This window comes from Enhydra lutris, unplaced genomic scaffold (genome assembly GCF_002288905.1).
Source record: "Enhydra lutris kenyoni isolate GAN:26980312 unplaced genomic scaffold, ASM228890v2 scaffoldscaffold38, whole genome shotgun sequence".
NCBI lineage: Eukaryota > Metazoa > Chordata > Mammalia > Carnivora > Mustelidae > Enhydra > Enhydra lutris.
Window position 1 is genome coordinate 1,540,904 of NW_019154122.1, and position 21,367 is coordinate 1,562,270.

Consider the following 21,367-nt stretch of genomic DNA (forward strand, 5'->3'; position numbering starts at 1 on the left):
TTGGTAACGTTTCCTTTTCTCCAGCTTACTTTATGGTACTGAATACATGTGACATACAACAAGTTAATTAACAGTTTATGCTATCAGTAAGGTTTCCAGTGAAGAGTAACTAAGTTTTGGGGAGAGCCGAAGTTTACAGGCAGATTTTTATATGCTGCACCGGAGTCAGCACCCCTACACTCACATTGTTCCAGGGTCAAAACCAGCTGTATCACAGGCGTCGGGGTGTGCTGTGTGAGAGACCCAGTGATGTTGTGTATTAACAGCATTGTTTTAAACACACAGTAAATAAAAGGAGGCAAGTCAGAGTCAGCTTCTGCTACGGATCCCCTGGAGCCCCAGCCTTCTGAGGCCCAGAGAGCATTTGGGGGACCCCTACCCTCCTGGACATGCAACCCCTGCCCCCCCCCCCCCACGCATTTAGCGTAAGGGTCAGACCAGCACCAGCGACGGCTTCTGGGTAGGACCTGTGGGTGTGGTGGGGCGGGGCCTCAGTCGTAGCTCAGGGGCCTCTGTCGCAGCTCAGCAAAGCCCCGCCTCCACCTTAGGCCCCGCCCTATCCCCCCCTCCATGCGCCTAGGAGCACGCGCACGCTCTCACTGGCAAACACGCATGAGCGGCCACACCCACTACAACAGATGCCCGGACTTTTCAGGAACCCCTGCCCGTGGGGACCAAGGGACACCTGGTGATGTGGTCTGAGGGAGGCCGCAAGGGGAAGCTGCTTTACCCCTACCCAGGCTGGTACTGCTTCTCTGGCCAGGAAGTTCCTCCTCTTCCTGGGAGTCCCCAGACACCTGCCAGTGGCCCCTGTCCACTGGGCTGGAGCTTGAGGGACAAGGCTTCACGGGAATCCCGGACTGATGGCACAGAGTATAGGCCTCAACCGAGAACTACGTTTCCCAGCTAGGAGAGGCCTCAGAGATGCCTCCAGGGGACCTATCATCTGATAGGTGGGGAAACTGAGGCTGAGACAGGGAGGGGCTGCCAAGGGTCCCCAGGAACGTGGCAGGGGAGGAGGTGGCCTAACCTGGTGGCAGGAAGGCAGGCAGGCTCTGGGTGTTTCAGATTCCCCACACATCTCTCTGGGGCCATATGGGGGCTTTCTAGCTCCAGCGGTCTGACCTGGGAGCTCTGGAAGGCTTCAGGGAGCTCCAGATGAAGTCCACACAGCTCCCTGGGTAGTGGAGGAAGAGGATGCAAATAGGAAGGGGCCCTGGGGCCCTGGGTTAACCCCCTGAACTCATTTCTGGCCTCTTCTTCCTGTGGGGTCAGTTAAAAAATAGCCTCCCATCTGCTAGGGCTGGGGGGTGGGGGTCAGGCTCCATCTGGGGCTGTCAGGTTCCCCGTGCCCAGCCTAGTACTCAGACCTCCTCACTCCAGTATCGCCCCCCCGCCCCCACGACCAGGCTTGGCTGTCTGTGGCAAGGTGGCGCATCTGACCAGTTCTTTCTCCCTTTGACTCAGCACTGAGTATCGCCACCACTCTGCTGAAGCAGCCGCAAACCCAGGGGGCTGTCGCCTGAGTATCTGCCCGCCCATTTTACAGATGGAGAGGGTGAGGTGAGGCACGGTGTCATCATGACATAGGTCAGGATCTGGCCACCAGCTTTTAGATCAAAGCCCTGCCCTTGCTTCCCAGGGATGCTGGACTGTGACCCCTCGGGGAGCAGCCAGCAGGAATAGTGGGGCAGGGTCTTTGCTGCCCTAGATTAGAAAGCCCAGAGTTCCGTGGAGCAAATCAGTGGTCTACCTGGGTGTGGCCCCAGAAGGGTGGGGCAGTCATCCTCCCCTGGAATCAGGCTGACCTGAGGCGGATCCCAGGTGCCCTGTGTCTCCGCTCTGAGACCTCAGCCAAGCCACTTAGTTCTCAGACCCTCAGGATCCTCATCTGTAAGATGGGAGACAGCTATGCTGGCTCCTGGAGAGTGCTTGTGAGGACACATGGAGATGCACAGGGCCTGGGACGTGGGGAGCTCAGGTAGAGAATTATTAACAAGTATGAGGTCTACACATGCCTGAGGTCACAAGCACCCTCAGATTGCAGTCATCTGTGAGGCTCTTCTGGTTGGATCTAAGTATCTGGGATGGAAACCATAAGCCTTAGACCATAATGTGGACAAATGGCTGAATAAATGGGTATTTTCAGCCCAGTGGAACTGGCTGGCGCAGAGCTGGTCCTAAGGGAGGAATCTGGAATGGGGCTAAGACGTGTATACCAGGGTGTTCCCGGCAGTGCCTTCATAACAAACACACAAACACCCGAAAGGGACAGCCACAAGGGAACACTACGGTGGTCCAGCAGGGGAAGCAGGGTGTCTTCACACAGCTTCCCCCATCCCCCCAACTCCACCGCCCCACCCCCATGCCCTACAGCACAGACGCTTGCCCTGCCAAGGGGGAGAGGATTTGATGAGCAGGGCAGGAAACATACACAATATGTTGGTACGTTTCAAAAGCAGGTTGAAAACAGTATGTAATATATGTTCCCAGTGTTAGAAAAGAAAAGAAGGAGGTCGGGGGAGGAGAGAAGAAATTAAATCTATACGTACAGTAGGAGCACCAGAGGGCTAAAAACCAAAATGTTAACAATTGTTCTGGGTGGCAGGATTATGGGTGGTTTTAATTTTCTTCTTCGTAATTTTATTATTTTCCAATTTTCCTTTAATGAATGTGTATTATTCTTATAATCAAAAAAAAATGTGTTTTGAGAGATGGGGTGGGAGGATGAGAGACTCTTCTTGTCCTTTAATAGACTCTAAAACTAAAGCCCAGTGTGAAATAGATGAATGTTCATTCATTCCCTCTTCCATCCATTCATTCCCTCATTCAGTCATTCACTCATTCATTCATCCATCCGTCCATCCATCCATCCATCCATCCATTTTCAAATGTTTCTAGACACCTCCCTGGAGCCAGGCTCTACCCTTCATAGCCAAAGAGCTGAAAGTAACCCCTCTCTGATCTCAGGGAGGTCAGTGTCAGGGGGAGGGGCCACAAGAGTAGCAAAGAGAGGGGCCGAGGCACCCTGGGAGCATGGTCTCATAATGAAGGGAAATTTGGATGGGGCTTTGGTGCACACGCAGGAGTTCTGGAGTCCCAGAATGGGGGAGGGTACCGCCTGCAAAGGTATCATGGGCTGTTAGAGAGGATCTACTGTGTGTGGGGAAGTGTGTCAGGACATGAACCTAGAATGTTCTTCAGGCCAAGTTCTTCAAAGGCTTTGAGTCGCCTGGCTGAGCTACTCAATGGTTGCTAGAATCTGAGCAAGTTGGGAAACGTCCAGGGCCTCAGTATCCTCTCCTGGAAAATGAGCTAATAACCTCGTCGGGTTACTCTAAGAACCAAACAAGGCAACAACTGTAACGCACTCAGAACAGCACCAGGTGTGGAGCCAGGGTCGGAACACGGTTTGCCTCCATTATTTGCTATTAAATACACTTTATCCAGAAGGCATTCTGAAAACCAAACAGATTCCTAAACTAGAAATTAACATTCATTCATTAATTTATGTACTTCATTCATTGGACAGATGTTTACTGAGACCCTTGCAGGTACCCAAGCATGTTTTTAGGCACTGGGGATAGAGTTGCCCGACCAAATACAGGACACCCAGATTATCTGAGTTTCAGACGTATAAAGAATTGCAATATTTGTGATAACTTTATATGAGAAAAGTGCCTGTCATTGGTCCTAAATCCAACTTAACTGGATTCTCTGTATTTTTATTTGCTCAATCTGGCAACTCTAACTGAGAAGACAACACCAGGTGAAAAGACAAAACTCTTCCCGCCTGGAGTTGACATTCTACGGGGGAGAAGAGATAGTTCATGAGTAGAGACATAATCTCTCAGGCAAGGATAAAGGGGCTGAAGAAGTATAAATCAAGGAACAGGGCTGTATTGATTTCCTTAGGGCTGCTATAACAAATTACCACAAATTTTCGTGGCTTCAAACAACATGCATGTACCATCTTACAGTTTTGGGGGGGGGGTCAAAAGTCCTACGTAAGTCTCATTGGGCTAAGATCAAGGTATAAGCAAGGCTATGTTTCTTTCTGGAGGCTCTGGGAGAATCCATTTCCTCGCCTCGTTGGGCTTTTAAAAGCCACCCACTTCCCTTGCATGGTGACCCTTTCAGTTTTCCATGTCACATCACCCACTGACTATTCTCTCCCGCCTCCCTCTTCCACTTCTACAAGGACCCTTGTGAAAAATTAGAGCCACCTAGATAGTCCAGAATAAGCTCCCCATCTTGAAGTCATTAACCTTCATCACACCTGTAAACTCCCTTTCGCTGTGTAAGGTCACATGTTATTGGTTAGAGGGGCTAGGATGTGGACACCTTTGGGCACCATTATTCTGCCATTATTGAAGCACAGGGCCTCAGAGAAGGTCTTTCATAGAGGGTGACAGGGACCTGATTGAGGTGGTGAGTGGAGCCATGCAAACAGAATGTGAGGGGCTCTCCAGGGAAAGGGAACCCTATGGCAAATGCCCAGCAGTAGGGGTAGGATTGGTATTTAAGGACCAGCAAGGAAAGCTAGTGTGGCTGCATATAGGGAGGGGGCAGGTAGAAGGAGATGAGGACAGAGAGATGGGGGTGCTGGCCGTGCAGAATCCCAAAGAGCTAATCCCTCCCCTGTTCCAGGCCCTCAGTTCTCCAAACCCTATCCCTAACCCCATCCTGCTCTGCTAAACTGACAGTCGCTCCAAGAGGACTTGCATCAATGACCAAACTCCTCCCACAAGGATTGCAAGATTAGAAGGAAAGGTTCCCTGCAACAGGAGGTATTCAATTAAATGTTTCAAAGAACTCCCTGTGGGCTAGCAGGAAACGGTCAGTTACCTACCAGAAAGTTCGGTAACATGCGAGAGAATAGGTCTTAACTAAGGGTCAAAGGGGCCAAGTGTGCCCCCCGGACCCCACATTCAGGGCCCAGCCAAGCTCCCAAGGTGAGTGGTGAGTCCTGACCTTGGCCACTGGCCATGCTGTGACCTCAGGAAACCACGTCCCCTCCTCCGACCTGTTTCTCTGGCATAAGGGACTTGGACTCAAGGATCTTCACGGTCCTCCCAGTGTTGACCAGCTGTGATTCCCACCCCCTAAGACTCTCTGATCCTAGGGATCGTATATTCTAGGACAAAAGCCTTGTAACTGTGTAACCGCAGGCAGGTTCCTCTACCCTGCTGAGCCTCAGTCTGCGTACCATGTGGGGGTGACACCAGAGCCCACCTCCTCGGGCGCAGTGATGGTAACAGTGCCAAGCACACGGGGAGCACTCAATTAATGTGAGTTCCAGGGACGAGGGTTCTAAGGTTGTCAGTCTCAGCGCCTCAAGTCTGTGACCCTGTCTCCAGAGCCTGACATTTGCTGGCTGTGGGATTTTAAGTCTCCAGGACGCCCCCCCCCCCCCGCCCAACTGCCAGCGTGCCCCCAACGCCCTGGCTTCCCCCACGTGCTGGGTGGCTTGCCTACCCCATGACCACATGAAAAGCCATTCCCCCAGGGTGTCCCCACACCTGGGAAAGCCGGCAGCCTGCCCAGCGCTGGCCCCGCCTGGTGGCTGGAACACCGGGCAAGATCAATGACGCCAGGCTGGGCTCCCAGTGCAGCCACCTTGTTCCAATCAGGGCTGGGCGCCTTCCGCTCCGGACCCCCGCCCAGCCCCTAGCTGCTGCCCCTCCCGGGCCCTGCCCAGCAGCCCACGTTTCCAGCCCTGTGACCCCAGAGAAACGATGCCCACTGCCTGACTCCCCTCTGGCTGCAGCCTGCCCAGACCTGGGCATTGAGGAACCAGCTGGCCGATGGGGTGGCTGGAGGAGCCCCAGGCCCCAGGGAGGGGGCGGGGTCTGGTCCTGGCATTCAGGCATCAAACTTTACAAGCCCCTCTCACCTCCAGCCTCGGTTTCCTCAGCTGCACATTGGGTACTTCAAGTCTCCCCATCTGGTTTTCAGGGCCATTATGAGAAAAGCAGAAGAGATAGAAGGCGGAAAATGTTTTAGGAACTGTGGACATGCCCGGTCCAGAGGGGGGTGGGAGAAAGCAGGTGGGAGAAGGCAATTCTTCCTTCTTCCATCTGGGTCCTTCTCAGCCTCCAGCCTCAGCTCAGATGTCACCTCCTCTGAGAGACCCTCACTGAGCACCTGCTCTAAAGTAAGGGAGACCACCTCCTCGCCCAGCCCCCCCACCCAGTCATCTTCTGTCCCTTGGCCTTCATCATTTTCTCCAGCATCCCAAGACGCTATCAAATATTGGTGTGTTTGTCTGTTTACCTCCTGGTTTATCCTCTGCCTTGCCCGCCGAATCAAAGCTGCGTGGGGCAACTGCCTGCCATCCACAGCAGTACCCCCGGTACCTAAGACAGCCCCCTGCATGTGGGCTGAAGGTGCTCAATGAGTGTTTGCTGACCGAGCGGATCTAGAACTTCCTCCGCATCTGCTTCCCATTTCTCCTCTTCCTGTCCATCCTAGCTCCCTGCATCGGGTGCAGGGCTCCCCGAGGACAGGCCTGGGAACATTTCCACTTGCGCCCCTAGGGATGGGGCCAGGCCTCTGGGAGCTGAAGGAATGTCACATCATCAAGGCCAGCCCTGATTTGACTGAGCCTCAAAGATGGGGCAGTAAGAAGGCCCAGCCCCCACCCTAGGTCTGAGCACCTTCTAGGATTCCCTTCCAGAAGCCCCCTCAGGTACAGTCAGAGACACACAGGTGCTAAACATCACATCCTTGCCCGTGACAAATGCAGGCCAACAGACAGTGACAAAGTGCCCCGTGTCTGAGCCTATGGCCTAGACATGCCAGGCAGGGATTAATGGGCCTGCTCAGGTCTCTATTTGGCTCTGCCCACATCCTGAGTACCTCCCTGAGAGCCATGGTCCTGGTAGGCAAGGAGCGGTAGGTAGGCTGGCATCACTCCTGGAGCAGATCTCCCTTGCTGGACCCCCCCATCCCAGCCACCCAGCCCTGCTGGCCTTTGGTCTCTCGGGGTCACCTGTGGACCCTGGGCCACTGCTCTGTCTTCCATGGTGTCTGCGCTCCCCGTGCAGCCAGGCCAGGCTGCTCAGGTTGCCAGGCTGCCAAGTTCAGCTCTCACGCTTACCTGTTGGGTGAACTGGAGCAAGTTACAAGCTTCCTGGGCCCTGGTTTTTCTAGTGTTATCATGGGGATGTTGACAGGGGGCTCAACCCATAAGGTGGCCATGAGAATTAAACAAAATAATACCTATAAAGTGTAGATAGCATTCGTTATTGTAACTGAGGGGCCCAGGCCATGGGATGAAGCTCCTGGGGTGAGCAAAGCACAATTGCAGCATCTATAAAGCTTGGGTCAAACCCCAGCTCTGCCCCTTCCTGGCTGGGTCCAGCAGGCTTCCTCAGTGACATTTAGTTCCTCAGTGACATTTAGTTCCATTTAGTTCCATAGAGGAAGCCCAATGACCCGGATCTGGAAGACAACTGGTAAGATTTAAGGAGCTCAGTAGGGAGCATGCTCGGTGGGGGCTGAGCGCCCAGAAATGCCCTATATGGGGGTGTTGCCATGAGGAGGATGGCTTCAGAGACCACCAGAACATTCGGCTGAGATTGAGTTGGTAGACAGGACAATCTGGTTGAAACAGTGATCTGGTCGAGAACAAACACTCTCCAGTTTTGACATACTATGGGCAGTTTTGCAACTGTATAAAAATGTAAGCATTTTTGTCCATTTCTTTAGAGCTTTGGGTCAAGGGTATGTCTTTTTCTATTTTCCTCCCTTTGCCTTTCTTTCTAAATATTTTATTGTAAAATATAGTAACAGAAGAGTATATAAAACATAAATATGTTTAAAGCATAAAAATAAAACAGACACCCAGAATAAATAAAAAAACAGAAGCCACTTAGCTGTGGCTTCCAAACCTGGACCCTTATAGCACCTGACAGGCTGAGGTGGACTGGGGAGCAGGAGAGGGGGACAAAACCAAGGCTGGGTCTTCCAAAGTCTTGTGTAAGGGAGAGCTGGGCCAGCACAGGGATCTCAGAGTCAAGTCCAGCAGCCAGTGAGCCTCCTACATGACCCTGAGCATGCCTCTGACCTCTCCTGGACCTCAGTATCCCCAGAACTGTCCTGGATTAACATGGAATTCTAGAACATTGAAGATGGACAGTCCTCCTGAGGATCAAGTGTGGCCCAACGCATTTAGCTCCCTGATGAGGTGTCTGATGCCCAGAGAGGGAAGGGACTTGTCCAGGGTCACCCACCAAGAAATAAGGGGATGGCTGTCCTGGAGCCAGCAGCCAGGTCCATGAGTCTTGGGCCTAGCCCATGTTATAGGTCATGACCATCTTTAGGATCCCTTCATCCACAGTTTTCTAGGATTCACTGAGAACTGGGACTGTTTTTAAGTTGATCAAGACACAGGGTGCAACTGCTTCCCCAACCAGGGAGGGTGGCAGAGGGAAACCAGGGCATGAAAGAGTGCAGGAAGCCACAAAGAAGAACTTCCAGGTGTTTAGAACCCAGCACTCGTGAGGGGTGGGGGAGGTCAGGACTCCTGCTACATCCCAGCCAGACTGAAGACAGTGACCCACACAGAGAGTTAGCACATTTAGGAACAGAACAAACAACTCTAAAACCGGGACACCCCCCTACCCCCGCCCCAGCCATCTGGATGCAGGCCCCCATCCCTACCATGCAGCCTGGTACTGAATGCTCTACTAGCCACTGGACATGCCCCTGAACGACCTCACCTCTCTGGCCTCTGTTATCCCTTCTGTTATTTGGAAAAAAAAAAAAAAAGCTTGACCCTGCCCATCGCCGCCCCCACGGAGCATGGTGGAGATGAAGTATTGCAGCACGTGGAGTGGTTAAGACGCTTGCTTTGGAGGGAGAGGGACCAGACTCCACATCCAGCTTCCTTGCCACGTGGAAGCCTCTCGGAGCCTCGGCTGCCCCATCTGCACAAGCCATACGATTGTTCCGGAGTTCGTCTCAGATGATGTCGGCAAAGTAGGTGCTCAAAAGAACATGACTCCCCAGGCCTGGAAAATGTCGCCGTCAGCTGACAGGGTGACTTGTGGGCCGGGACCGCTTACCTAATCTAGGGATGCTTGGCGGCAGGATGAAAACACTGACCCTTGGTTCAAAGAGTCTGAAGGACTTCGAGGCAGTGATGGCAGAGCAGGGGAGCGGGCACGGGACCCTCTGCAAGTAGGATGCTGCATCACTGCTGGGCTCACTGGCCCGGGGGGCCAGCCTGGCCAGTGGGGCATGGAGGGCATCTGAAGGCCGGCTCAGGTGCAGGGGCAGAGGCCCTTCCACCGTGGCTCCCACTGCCCCTCCCCGGGGCTGCTGCTGGGCTCTCGACTGCCAGGCCCTGCCACTCTCGGTGGCCTCGGGAAGCAGCATAAGAGACCGACTGTTCTCCACCTCGTTATGCCCCGTTTTTATCTCATGCCATGCATACAGCACATAGTTGATTTCTTTCCGCAAAGGGCTGCGCTTTTTTTCTTTTCCAAGGGCGACGCTGGAAAGCCATGTGGCTTTTATTGCTGGCAGGAATGTCTGAGGCGTTCCTTCACCACCACATGAAATGGAGCCGTAATCTTCATCTGCGTAAGGCCAAAGCCCCCGGTCTCCTCAGAGCCATCAGCCTCTGAGATTAATTAAGGCTTCACAAGGACTGACAGTCATTAGGACCTTTTTGGGGAGGGGTGGAAAATCCCTAATGGGACTGGCTGGGCTGGGGAGCCACTGGGTGGGCGGTGGGGTGAGGAGGGCCTGCCACAGAGAGAAAGGCATCCTGGACCAGAGTCCCCGGGAGGGGGCAGGAGGGGGTTCCAGACTCTGCCCCTGGCCTAGGCGGTGACTTTGAAGGAGACCCCTTCCCTCCCCGGCCCTCAGTTCTTCCGCTTGACAAATGGGAGATTTTGGATATGGCATCTCAGAGCCCATTATAAAATTCTGAATCCTGCCCACAATTCTCATGCCAGGATTCTAATTCTCTTCCATGACTAGAACTTCAAGCATCTGATTCTGGTCCATGAGAACAGACCGTGGGGCCAGGCTGCCTGGTTGGAATCCCGGCTCCACAGCTGCCCAGCTGTGTGACCTTGGGCAAGTTTACATCTTCACCTATAGGATTTTGGTGGTGGGGGGGGGGAGATGCTGGACCTCCCCAATAAGGGTCCTGTGAGGCACAAATGAGCACAGTGTGGGATTAGGCCCAGCAGGCTGGAAGCTTAACTGTTGTCAGTAACGATTAATAGAGCTCAAGATTCTAATCCCATGGTTCCAATTCAGTTCCAAACATTGGTTTCTGACTGGAAGCTATTCTTACCCTCTGATTAAGGCTTGGAGATGTTTTGAACCTGAAAATCCTCCTGTCTTTCCTCTACAATAGGAAGTGCGAGAAGTGCCAGCCACTCAGAGGAGCTCTTTCCCTCCCTGCCAGAGCTGAAGCCCCTTCCTGGGCCTGGGAAATTCTGCCCTTTCCAGAACTCTCCTGGGCTCCGAGCTACCCAGGGCCCTCTCACCAGCCTCTGTCCCTCCCAACGAAAAATCCCCAGATTTGATGACTCTGCCAGCAGAGCGCTCTGCAACCCTGCCCCCCATTGACGTAGAGAGAGAGGCTAAGGTACTCTGACCAGCCAGCAGAGCAGAGACAGAGTCTGGATCAAGGAATCCTGTTGAAATTAAGGCCCTCCAGTTCTGAGGCCCAGAGTGGGGAAGCTCTTCACTCTCTGAGCCTCAATTTCTCCATCTGTAAAATGGAGAGAATTAAATACCCTGCAGAAGCCCCAAGAGCGTTAACAATAATTAAAAGTTCCAGCATACGACAGGACTCCAACTAATTAGGGTAATTATTAGTCATAAACCAAAGGGCTCTACCAGAATTATTTCCCTGTTTCATAAATGACGTAAGGGAGGAACAGGGAGGACAAATGGACAACCAGAGTCCACTTCCCTGGCTACTATGGGGCCTGCCTCCTCTCCCCTGGCTAGGCCCACGCTGAGACCACCTCTCTCCATCCTTCCCTCCTGTCTCTCTAATTCCCCAAGCTGAGTGCCCTCTCAGGAGGCTCTACAGGGGAGTTGGAGTAGAGGTCCAGGGCTGCACAAAACAGGGACCCAGTGCCACCTGAGGAGGTGGGAGGTGGGGAAAGGGGTCCCATGGGCTTGGCCTCAAAGTCACAGTAAAACCTACCTGGGGGTCCACAGGAAGCCAGCTGGGTGCTTTTAGGGACCACGGAAGCTCACTCTCACTGTTCTGATAGGGATGCTGAGGACCTGAGGGAGACACACAGACTCTGGCATCTCCCCAGAGCAATGGGTGCTCAAGGTCCCATCTGGCTGTGAGGCACCAGGTACCATCAGGTGGGGCCTGGCCCAGCCCACCTGCGGGCTGAGGCAGGGTGGGTGGAGGCTGTGGGTGGCTGTCAGCCCACCCTGCTTTTGGTTGCACCATGTAGTCCCCTGGCCTTGCGAGAGCTTAGTCCCTTAGAGCTCCCTTAGAGCTCTTCCTTAGCGAAACAGGTCAAGCCTCTCCCACTTTCTTGGCCTCAGTGTGCCCATCTGTATACTGGGGACCACAGCCGAGTCTACCTCCTCAAAGGCAGGTTCTGCGGCCGGAGGTAAGCATGAGGCAGGTAAGCCTCCGCAGATGACCCATGCAGCCCCTTTCTGCTTCCTAACCTGGGCTGGAAGGGTCTGCTAATTTCCACACTGATAGCTATTTCACTGTGTCTTTTGTGCACCCCCTCCCTCCACCTGGCTCCACCACCATCGTGATCGCGAACGTTTATTAAGCACTTTCAATATCTAGACAACCGTTCTCCCCAGTATTTTGTTCAACCAGTGCAGGGGTGCACAATCAGGTGGTGCCTCTGATCTCCAAATTTTGCATCAGATCAGTCTTTTAACCCCACTCTGGTTCTCCCGAACCCAGAAAATATTGAGCAACATTTCTCTTTGTTTCAATGGGCATAAGGCCCACCCCACAATTGCCGCGGTGAAATGAAAGCGTGTACTAAAGCCAGAACACGAGGCCTGGGCACCGGAACACTTCAGCAGTCCTCGCTGTAGCTGTTCTTCCCATTTCCCCCGCCAGGGGACGGAGGCTCAGGGAGGTGCAGAAGTGCCACAGGCAGTTAGTGGCAGAGCCAGTAGCTGTGTCCTTAACCACAAGGCTCTCTCCAGCTCCCCCTCCCTCCCTTCACAGTCTGGTCCTTTCCAAAAAAAAAAAAAAAAAAGAAAGAAAGAAAGAAAGAAAGAGAAAAAGAGAAAAAAAAAAAAGAGCCACCCTGTAATTTGAGAAGCACACTTGTCCTTCTGCACATTCAGGAGCCTTCCAGAGAGGCTGCCCGAAGGAGTTCTCTGGGGTAAGAGCCCCCAACCCTGCCAGCAACAACCCCTTGACCATAATAATGTTGTTCTTCATGACCTTTTCTCACTAATTTCTCACTAATGTGCGTGTGTGTGTGTGTGATAATACGTATATATAAACTTACATACTTGAAATCGGGATGCGAGCAAGTCTAGGTTTGACTAGCAGTATTTTCTTTCCCATGGAATGATTGATGGCATTAGATGTGGGGAAACACAATGTTCCTGCCCTCCTGGAGGGAGTCTTTAATCCTCTGGATTGTGAAACAGAGCCATCAGAACCACCTCCATTCACAGAAGGGGAAACTGAGGCTCCACGGAGGGACAGAAACGTCCCACCTTAAGTTCCAGGCCACTGGGCGCAGGAGGGCTTCACCAGACTGAGGGTGTGGAGGCCAGACTGGAAGAAATCATTAACTTCTAGAAGACAGTCCTCTGCTAGTAACTGGACTGGGGCTCCCATGAGACTTGGGATGGAGGGAACAGGAACCTCCTTGGGGATGGGGTGGTGGCTAACGGTGTCAGCTGAGGCCCAGTTCCTAGTCAAGAGAGTGTATGCCTGTAGGGGGATAGGGGTGGGGGGGTCAGTGGGTTTCCGGAGTGAGGGTCTAAGAGCCTAGCGGAAAGAAGTTGAGTCTTCTTAAGATCCAGGCTCAGGCAGCCCTGTGATGGTAGCTGGAAAACCCTCCTGCAAGCCGGCTTTGCCTGGAGGCAGGTCACAGACAGTCCTGACCTCTCCCAGGCAGCCCCTAGGTGAACCAAGGTGGGGCAGGATAGCCATGGACTAGACTCCAAGTCCTGGCAAGCTTTGAACCTGAGACTTGGATATTTCACAGATGGCAAGTGTGAGGCCCACAAATCGGAAGAGACTTGCCAAGGGCCCCCAATGAGGGGTGCCCAGGCCTTATTTTTTCAGTGTGACAGCAGCAATAGCTCGCATGGATGGAGCACCCCCTGTATGCCAGGGGGTGCTAAGCACCTTACACACATTTCTGTGAGGAGGCCACAATCCTTAGCCCTACTTTACAGATGAAATCAACAAGAGCCAGAGAAGTTTTAAGCAATGTCCCCTAGCTCACAGTAGGTGGTGGGAAAAGGAAAACGGGCAGTGGAACTGCAGATCCCAGGCCCCTTCCACAACCAGTGAACTTCCTAGAAGGTTTTCCATGTCACATATGTCCTGTGTCTGGCACACTTGGGGGATCCTCACCCCATCCCAGGCACCAGATTCTTGACGAATCAGACCTGCCCTTGTAAGCTCTCTGGCCTGTGGGGAGACATATGCAGGCACCCTGCTACCACCAATGCTTTTAGAGTGCACCCCTAGGGGTCACAGGCAGCCAGAGGAGGGCGCCCTGATGCAGGGTCGTTTTGAGGCCATGATCTCACTCCCAGGGGCAAAGGATGCTGGTGGGAGGAGTGGCCCCCAGGTCCTGAGATCTGTGGGCCCCAGTTTGGGTCCCTGCTTACCCAACTCTGCGCCAAGGTACGCCCAGACCTCCTGGCTTCCTCACGCTGCTGTGGACAATTTGAGCTGCTCTTAGCTGGGAGCCATTCAAGAGAAAGTGGGAGATTGGTGCACCAGTCCACTGGAAGAGGGAAAGGATGTGTCTAGCCATAGAAAACGGGAAGGAAGAGGGTATCCACATCTCCCACGTAAGGGAGTGGGAGCTGTCCAACTGTATCTCGAAATGGTAAAAAGAAAAACAGAAAGAGAGGTGGCCCTAGGTCTGTTGGTCAGGGATGGGGAGGATGTAAGTTAGCCATTGGTAGAAATTGGGAATGGGCTGGCCTGTTCTTCTGTGTGTCCTCCTCTGGCCCCTCAGGACGGGGCAGGAGAGGACTGTGCATTTCTGGCGGGGAGAACGCTCTGTGGGTCCAGTGCCACAGGGACCATGGGGTGCCAGAGAAGCATCCGTGTCCATCAGGGCAAGTAGGGCAGCCTTTGGTCTGACACAAAGCTATAGGTTTATTATGGCCGCATAGATGGTGAGGAATTGTCCAGAACGTCAGCCCAGAAAGCATAGTTCCTAGGAGGCGGGCCCTTGCGCCCGGACACGCGACCGAAGCTGGCACACATCTGTGGGCAGGGCCTGGCCGGGCAACTACGCGGCGGGCAGAGTGCAGGCGCCAACTAGCGGTGGCTCCCGAAACTGCTCCCCGCCCGGCGGGCCCGGGCGACCGCAGTCTGGAGCCCCAGGCGTCCCCGGGTTCCCGCGCCCACACGCCCACACGCAGTGAGTACCCTCCCGAGGGCTGGAGCCACGCCGGATCCTGTGCCAGGTGCCGAGACCCACAGGAACCGCATTTTCAGGATGTCCGTTTGTGAACCCGCCGTAGGATGAGGGAGAAATCAGGCGGAGGGGCAAGTAAGGGCACGGTGCAAACCGAAACCACTAGACGAATCGAATTTACAACCCCCTGATACAGCGGGTCCTGGCCCCACAGCCGCTCCAGGGCCACACGCGTCCTCCCTGGCCCTGGGCCGTACCTGGCCACAACTTGGTGGGCCTTTTGGCGGGAAGCTCCCAGAGGTCCGACGCGCCAAGGCCCCGGTACCTCGTTTTCTTCTGGTTCCGCCGCTACTGCACCCCCGTTTGGGAGAGTGCAAGGGCCTTGGCCCCGGCGATCTGCAACTCCGAGATGCAGGCTCTCTAAATAGATCCCGTAGGGTCCTTCGCTGTCTTCGCCTTCGAAATGGCCCGAGGGGCTGACGTGAGGCGACAACAGGGTCAGGGACCGGCTCTCCAGGTGGTCGAGGTTGCGCGGGAACCTCTCTGCCCTGAAGCGCACGCGGGTCTTGAATTCGTTCCTCAACGACGAAATGGCGCGCACTGGGCCGGGGTCAGATCCCGGCCGCGATCTGGCGGCCACTTTCGGATTGTATCCTATTCCGAGGCTTGGAATTTGTTGCGCTGCACCTGTCAAGCGCCGAGAACAACGAATACTCAGCCCAGTCTCCAGACGGCAGAGACTCGGTACGCCTTCGTCGGTTCCCTACACACGAGGGAGCACCTCTGGGGCGATAATCCAGAATGAATGGGGGATTGATCTCTGCAGTTACCCTCCCCGCTGTAGCTTGTCCTTAGGCCCGCTCGTTTGGCCTACGAGGCGGGAGAGGCCAGAGTTGCCTGCCGTGAAGCCACAGGAGTCGATGGGCCGCGCAGGCGGGAGGGAAAGCGGTCTGCGTCCCTGTGGCGCGGCCGGAGCACACAGCCGGGTAAGACCGAGGCGCGGGCCCTCGGGGGGCCGGTGCGCATCCACTCGGAGGAAGATTGCCTCCTCTGGAAGCCGGGGCCCTTGGCTTGGCAGCCATCCCCTCGGCTTGGCAGCCATCCCCTCGTTCTCCGCACGCTTGTCTTCCTGCCGTGGACTCGCGTCCTCTTGCGCGATGCGAGACCGTGGCTATATGCACGGGGCAAAAATCAGGGGGAAACACTCGCGTTTTCCAGGCTCCGTCGTATCTTTCAAAGAATCACGGGCCGCCACAACGAAGGACGACGAAGCGAGGCCTGCGCGGTCCTGAAAGTTGCTTTGGGGGAGCGGAGAGGAACGGGGTTTGTCACCGCCAAGCCAGATTCCAGCCCCCCGCCACCCCCCCGCCAGGACACCCGTCTGTCCCTGGTCGGCAACCGGGCCAACGAGGCCGGGCCCAAAGCCGCGCTGCGCTGGGAGCTGCAGAGGAGGCTGGTGGTCGTGGAATCTCGTGTGCGGTGGAAGCCCTTAGGCCGAGATAATTTGCGGGACTGCGGGGGACGCCGGGCGCGGGGTGAAAAACCTCTTGGGGTCGGCTCCCCGCTCGATGTTACCGGCCTTGGAGCCCCCACGTCCCGCAGCAGAGAGTACAGGCATCAGAGGCCGAAAGCAGCCGGAGCAGGGAAGGCCCAGCTACCGGCAGCGGGGAAAGGGCGCGAGAAGGGAAGCTGCGGCCCCCGAGTCAGGGAGCCGCCGCCCAGGAGGCAGCCGCCCAGGAGCCCTCTGGAGGGCCCGGGCGTTTTAACCAAATTTTTAGCATTCACCCCGGGGCCCCCGAACTTTCGAGGAGCTCTGGGCTAACGCGCGGGGCCCCCAGACCCCGGCGTCCTCCCCGGGGCGGGGCCTTCCGCCCCTCCCCGCTGGGCGGCCTTCGGCGGTCCCCGTTCCTCCCCCACGAGCGCGGCCGAGGTGCCGGCGATGGGGCTCCGATTGGCTGCGCGACGCGTCGCTCGGGCCGGCCCCGCCCCCGCGGGCCCCCGGTTACTAACCCCGCGCGGGCCGGCCCGGCGTCGCCACTCAATTCTCGAGGATTTGTTCTGGGGCTGCGGCCGCGCAGTCGGTGGGGCGGCCGCGAGAGCGGGCTGCGGGGGCGGGAGGCGGCGGCGGCACAGCCCGCGCGGGCCCCGCGGCGGCCGAGGCAGACGTCCCGGCGCGAGGGGCGGCCGCAAGCCGGGCCGCGAGCCCAGGATGCGGGACTAGCGGGCAGGGCTGTGCGCGGCCGTCGGGGCTGCGAGGCCTCTCTCTGCGGGCGGGCCCCCGGCGGGGCGTCCCCGGGCGCCGCCCCCTGCGCCCTGAGGCCGCGGCCCGGCTGCTTCTGCTTTCCCGCTTCTCGCGGCAGAGGCGGCCGAGGAGGCGCCCGCGCCGGCCGCCCCCGGGGGAGCCGCGCCGCCGCCGCCCGCCCGGCGCCCTGACGGCCGCTGTTATGCGTATTCCTGTAGACCCGAGCACCAGCCGCCGCTTCACACCTCCCTCCACGGCCTTCCCCTGCGGCGGCGGCGGCGGCGGCGGCGGCGGCAGCGGCGGCGGCAAGATGGGCGAGAACAGCGGCGCGCTAAGCGCGCAGGCGGCGGTGGGGCCGGGCGGACGCGCCCGGCCGGAGGTGCGCTCGATGGTGGACGTGCTGGCGGACCACGCGGGCGAGCTCGTGCGCACCGACAGCCCCAACTTCCTCTGCTCCGTGCTGCCCTCGCACTGGCGCTGCAACAAGACGCTGCCCGTCGCGTTCAAGGTGAGTGCGGGGCCCGGGGCGGGCGGACGCCGGCCCTGGCGATCCGGGCGTCTCAGCCGCAGGACCCCGGGGCCCCGGCCGGGGAAGGCAGGGGAACGTAGGGGAACGTGCCCGCTGCCTCGCCGCGAGAACCCAGCGGCCCGGCCCAGAGCGCTTTCGGTCTCCCTGCGCGCTCCGCCAGGGGACTTCGGCGTTCCCCCTCAGATGCACCCGGCATGGATGGCTTTTCGGGGCGGGGGGCGTGGGTTGCCCCCTCCACCTTCGGGGAGCCCGGCTGAAAGACGCTGATGAGGCAACGGGCGGATGGGGCTTCGCTCCTCCCCAGTCGGGATTCCTCCGACACAGCCTTGCGGGCAAAGGGGAAGAAGAGCCCCGGGACCAGGGCGAGGCCCCGGAGGTGGGGTGCGGAGGGTGGATAGGGCCTAACCTCCCCTGCCAGCACCCCTCCTCCTGCACCGCTTCAGAAACACTTCCTGCTCACACCCTCCACCTCTGGCTTCTGAAATTTTACACCAGGCGACTCTAGGACTGAGAAGGGGGGCACCGAACCCTAAACGTTTGCGGCAGGAATCCCGAACGCCGAGCAGAAATGGGGGGGCGCTCCCACCCCTGGCAGCCCCCAGTCATTCAGAGGATCTTTTTCTCTTTGCTAGGGAGTAGGCGACTGTTTCATTTTCATTTTTTTAAGGGGGCAGCGAGATGAAACGAAAACGCCTTGGTTTTCCCCTAAACCTCTCGCAGCTGCCGTGAGAAAGGGCAGGGCAGGAAGGGCCAGCGGCTGGGGGTGGCGGGTGCCCGAGGTGGCTGGAAACAGCGGCTCCTGGCAGCTGAGGCCGTCCTTGCTCCCATTAAGACGACTCCAAATTGGGGGAAAAAAAAAAAAAAAAAAAAAGGATGAGTGGCTCTTGGAGGTCTCCCGGGTGACATCTTAAAATGCCAGTGGGGAAAATCTCCCGGGGAGGAGGGGGAGGGGGAGGCCCGTGTGACTTTAATCCTCAGATCGGAGGTTTTACTGTCACTTGGAGCTTAAAAGGAATCTTTGAAATTAAAAGAAGACAGGATGTTGACAGGAAATCTGGCCTTTTTAATCAGACCCCAAACATTTTCTCCTTGAAATTTTTACCATCTGGATCCCTAGTCCCTGCACACGGTGGCCACGTTTAAATGGCTGTGACTACATTTGCAGCGTGATTCCTTTTCAAAAGGCATCTGCCTCTGCCCGATGCTTGGGGTGAGGGGTGGGGGAGACCATATTAGGGGGGCATCTCCTCCCCTATCGTGCAGTTCCCAGCAGGTGCATTCTCCTATTGAAAGCCCCTCTCTCACTTTAAAGGGGTTTTCTGTACAACTCCTCTCAAAACACCGGTTTGTTTTGCATTTTGCATTTTCCCTGCATAACGAATTCAGTCTCTGCAGAGGCCGGCAGACTGGGCCCGGGCCACATTTCAGGGCCGAATTTTATACCCCAAATGGCTCTAGCTTTAATTCAGCGTGGGGAGCCGTGCTTTATTATTGTTGTTGATATTATTTTTATTTAGGGACGTGGTTGCTAGAAGCACGTTGATTCCTCTTTTGCTCAGGCCCAAGGAAAGAGGGGAACTGCACCCCACGCCATAGTGATCGAGCTCATTCACAGCTCTCATGCAGATTTCATTGCAAGGATAATTTCTTAGGACATGACTTAACCAGTTGAGCTAGGATTTGGGTGTGGAAGGTGGAGATTTCGGCTTCTTCTTTTTGTTTTTTGGGGGGGAAGGTGTCCGTTGGGGTTTAGCCTTTTCTCCACTCTGCCTTTGAGAAATCCTGCAGTGCGCCTGGGACCTAGGGGAGCTGCCTGGCCCCTCCCCGCCTCTCCCTGGCCTCCCCTACCCTTCTAAGCTGTCCCCCTGCCCCTGTGCCTTCAGGTGGTGGCACTGGGGGACGTGCCCGACGGAACAGTGGTGACCGTGATGGCTGGCAATGATGAGAATTACTCTGCGGAGTTGCGTAATGCCTCGGCGGTCATGAAGAACCAGGTGGCCAGGTTCAACGACCTTCGCTTCGTGGGCCGCAGTGGGCGAGGTGAGCTGCAGGGAGTCTGCGTACCCTAACACCAGCAATGGCAGAGGTCTAGGAAGGAAGCTGAGAGCAAGCCGTTGGGGTCCCAAATGAGAGCCCCAGAAACAAGTGCCCAGGCCCGGCTTGGTCTCAGACAGCGGTTTGGAGCCCCATGGGAGTGTCACAAAACCCTTTGAGGATGCGGGTCCTTGGCCAGAAAAAGACACAATTGGCTTCCAGCTTCTGGGGTTTACTAACTCTTGTAGCTGTCCGTGTTACCCCCTTTCCCGGTGGTTGAGTGTTCTGGCTTCATAAAAGACACTAGGAAGAGATCACGGATTAAGGAGCTCAAAAGGGGACCTCGTAGGTCTTCTGTGGCAAGTGGGCTTAGCAGCGGGCTTAGATGAATGGTCTGCGGGGGGGCCCAAGCACCCCAGCCACTCTCCCCACGGGGCTGGGATCTCCCCAAGCTTCAAGCTTTGAGCAAGCCGAGGCTGCCTCTCCCCAGCTGTGGTCTCCCCAAGCCACAGTTTCCCCAGCCCTGTGAGCCTTAAGGTGGTTTAGGAGAGACACGAATGCAATGCGGGAAAGCAAAGCAGGAAAGCCTGCAGGCTGCCACCCCCCACCCACCCTGCCCAGAATCGAAGCTGAAGCCCTCGTGCCCCCCTGCCTGTGTGATTGGCCTCTGGCAATAGGAAGGAAGGCAGGACCAGCCCGCTTGCTGTGGCTCCTGCCCCAGGGCTCTCGGGTGGGAGGCTGCTGGGACCGAAACCCATCATCACTTCTGGGTGGTGAAGCCCTAGTAACCCTGCCCCAGCGAAATGGAGGCTCAAGGACTCGCTGGCCCTTTAAGAACAGCCTGCTGAAAAGCCAGGAGTGCCCAGTCGCAAGACCCAGCCTGCCCCTCCAGTTGGGTTAAGAAAGTACGCTAGGCTCCCTCTGCCCGCAGTCTCCACAGAGGCTGAGGCAGAATTGTACTTTTCATCACCAATAAACAAGACCTTCTCAAGGTTTTCGTTTGCTCCCAGCCGACAGCCCTGCTCAGCAATGGGCATCTGGGCACCATTTTTTCCTCTCCAGCCGTTCAATGTATACATACAAATGTCAAACATATTTTGACTTTTCAGCATTAATTAAAACCAGGGCATTATTTGCATGTAATAACTGTTTACTTGTTACTTTTTATGAAACTGAAATAGTTTACATTCTTTCAAACATTTCCTGTTCCTGTTGGCTCCCTTCCCCACGCACAGATTTCTTTCAAACGTTGCCCTTAACTGGTTGCAGGTTGATGGATGGAAAATGTTTGCTTTTATGAATTAAGCTTTCATTGCTGCTCCTAATTAGTCTCCAAGCCCCTTTTGTCATCCCCAATCTCTCCAGCCTTTTACAGCTTAATCCCAGCTGCAACCCTGAGTGGAGAGTCACTGGCCACCGGTTGGTGGCTGGCAGGGATGCAGCTTGAATTTGGGGCGGTGGCCAGGTGTGCAGGCCAGGTGGCATGAGGATATGGATGGGGGCGGGTAGGGAGGCCGGCCCGCCGTAGCTGCAACCCCTGAAGGAGCAGGCAGAAGGGGAGGTCCATTCCAGGAGCCCAGCAAAGCATCAGGAACATGGAACCTTACTCCCTGTCCTGGGAGGTGAGATTGAGAAAGAGAAGACACGGTGATCCCAAGTGACCAAGGGCATGGCTGGCTGGCTGGCTGGCCTTTCTGCTGCGTAAAGTGATTTCTTCATGGCATTTATGCCCACGGACCTGCACTCACCCTGCAGGACTTTGGGGGAGAGAAGTGGGTTTGCAAATCACTCTTTAGCTGGTGTGCTTGAAGCAGGCGAGGCTGAGGCTGGGGTTGTGGCTCTGGAGGACGCAGGAGGCCGAGTTTATCAATCATTCTCACAGCCCTTCTCCCATCAGTCTCCCTGGTCCTGGGCGGGGGCAGGAAGGGGCCTGAGCGGGAGTTCCAGTACCTGGGGACTTGACCAGAC

The 21,367-nt window shown here is 56.1% G+C and overlaps 1 protein-coding gene across 2 annotated transcripts in view; it reads left to right on the forward strand.

The window, feature by feature from the left end:
- Positions 1 to 21,367, forward strand: part of LOC111154611 (runt related transcription factor 3) — a 58,312-nt gene that overhangs the window by 13,976 nt on the left and 22,969 nt on the right. The window contains exons 2-3 of one of the 2 annotated variants that reach the window (XM_022514308.1): positions 17,055 to 17,344; positions 19,249 to 19,405. In XM_022514308.1, coding sequence (XP_022370016.1) covers positions 17,055 to 17,344; positions 19,249 to 19,405 — 447 coding nt within the window. Of the gene's footprint in view, positions 1 to 16,772; positions 17,345 to 19,248; positions 19,406 to 21,367 lie in introns of those variants that run through there. The other variant, XM_022514310.1, reaches the window with a different exon arrangement.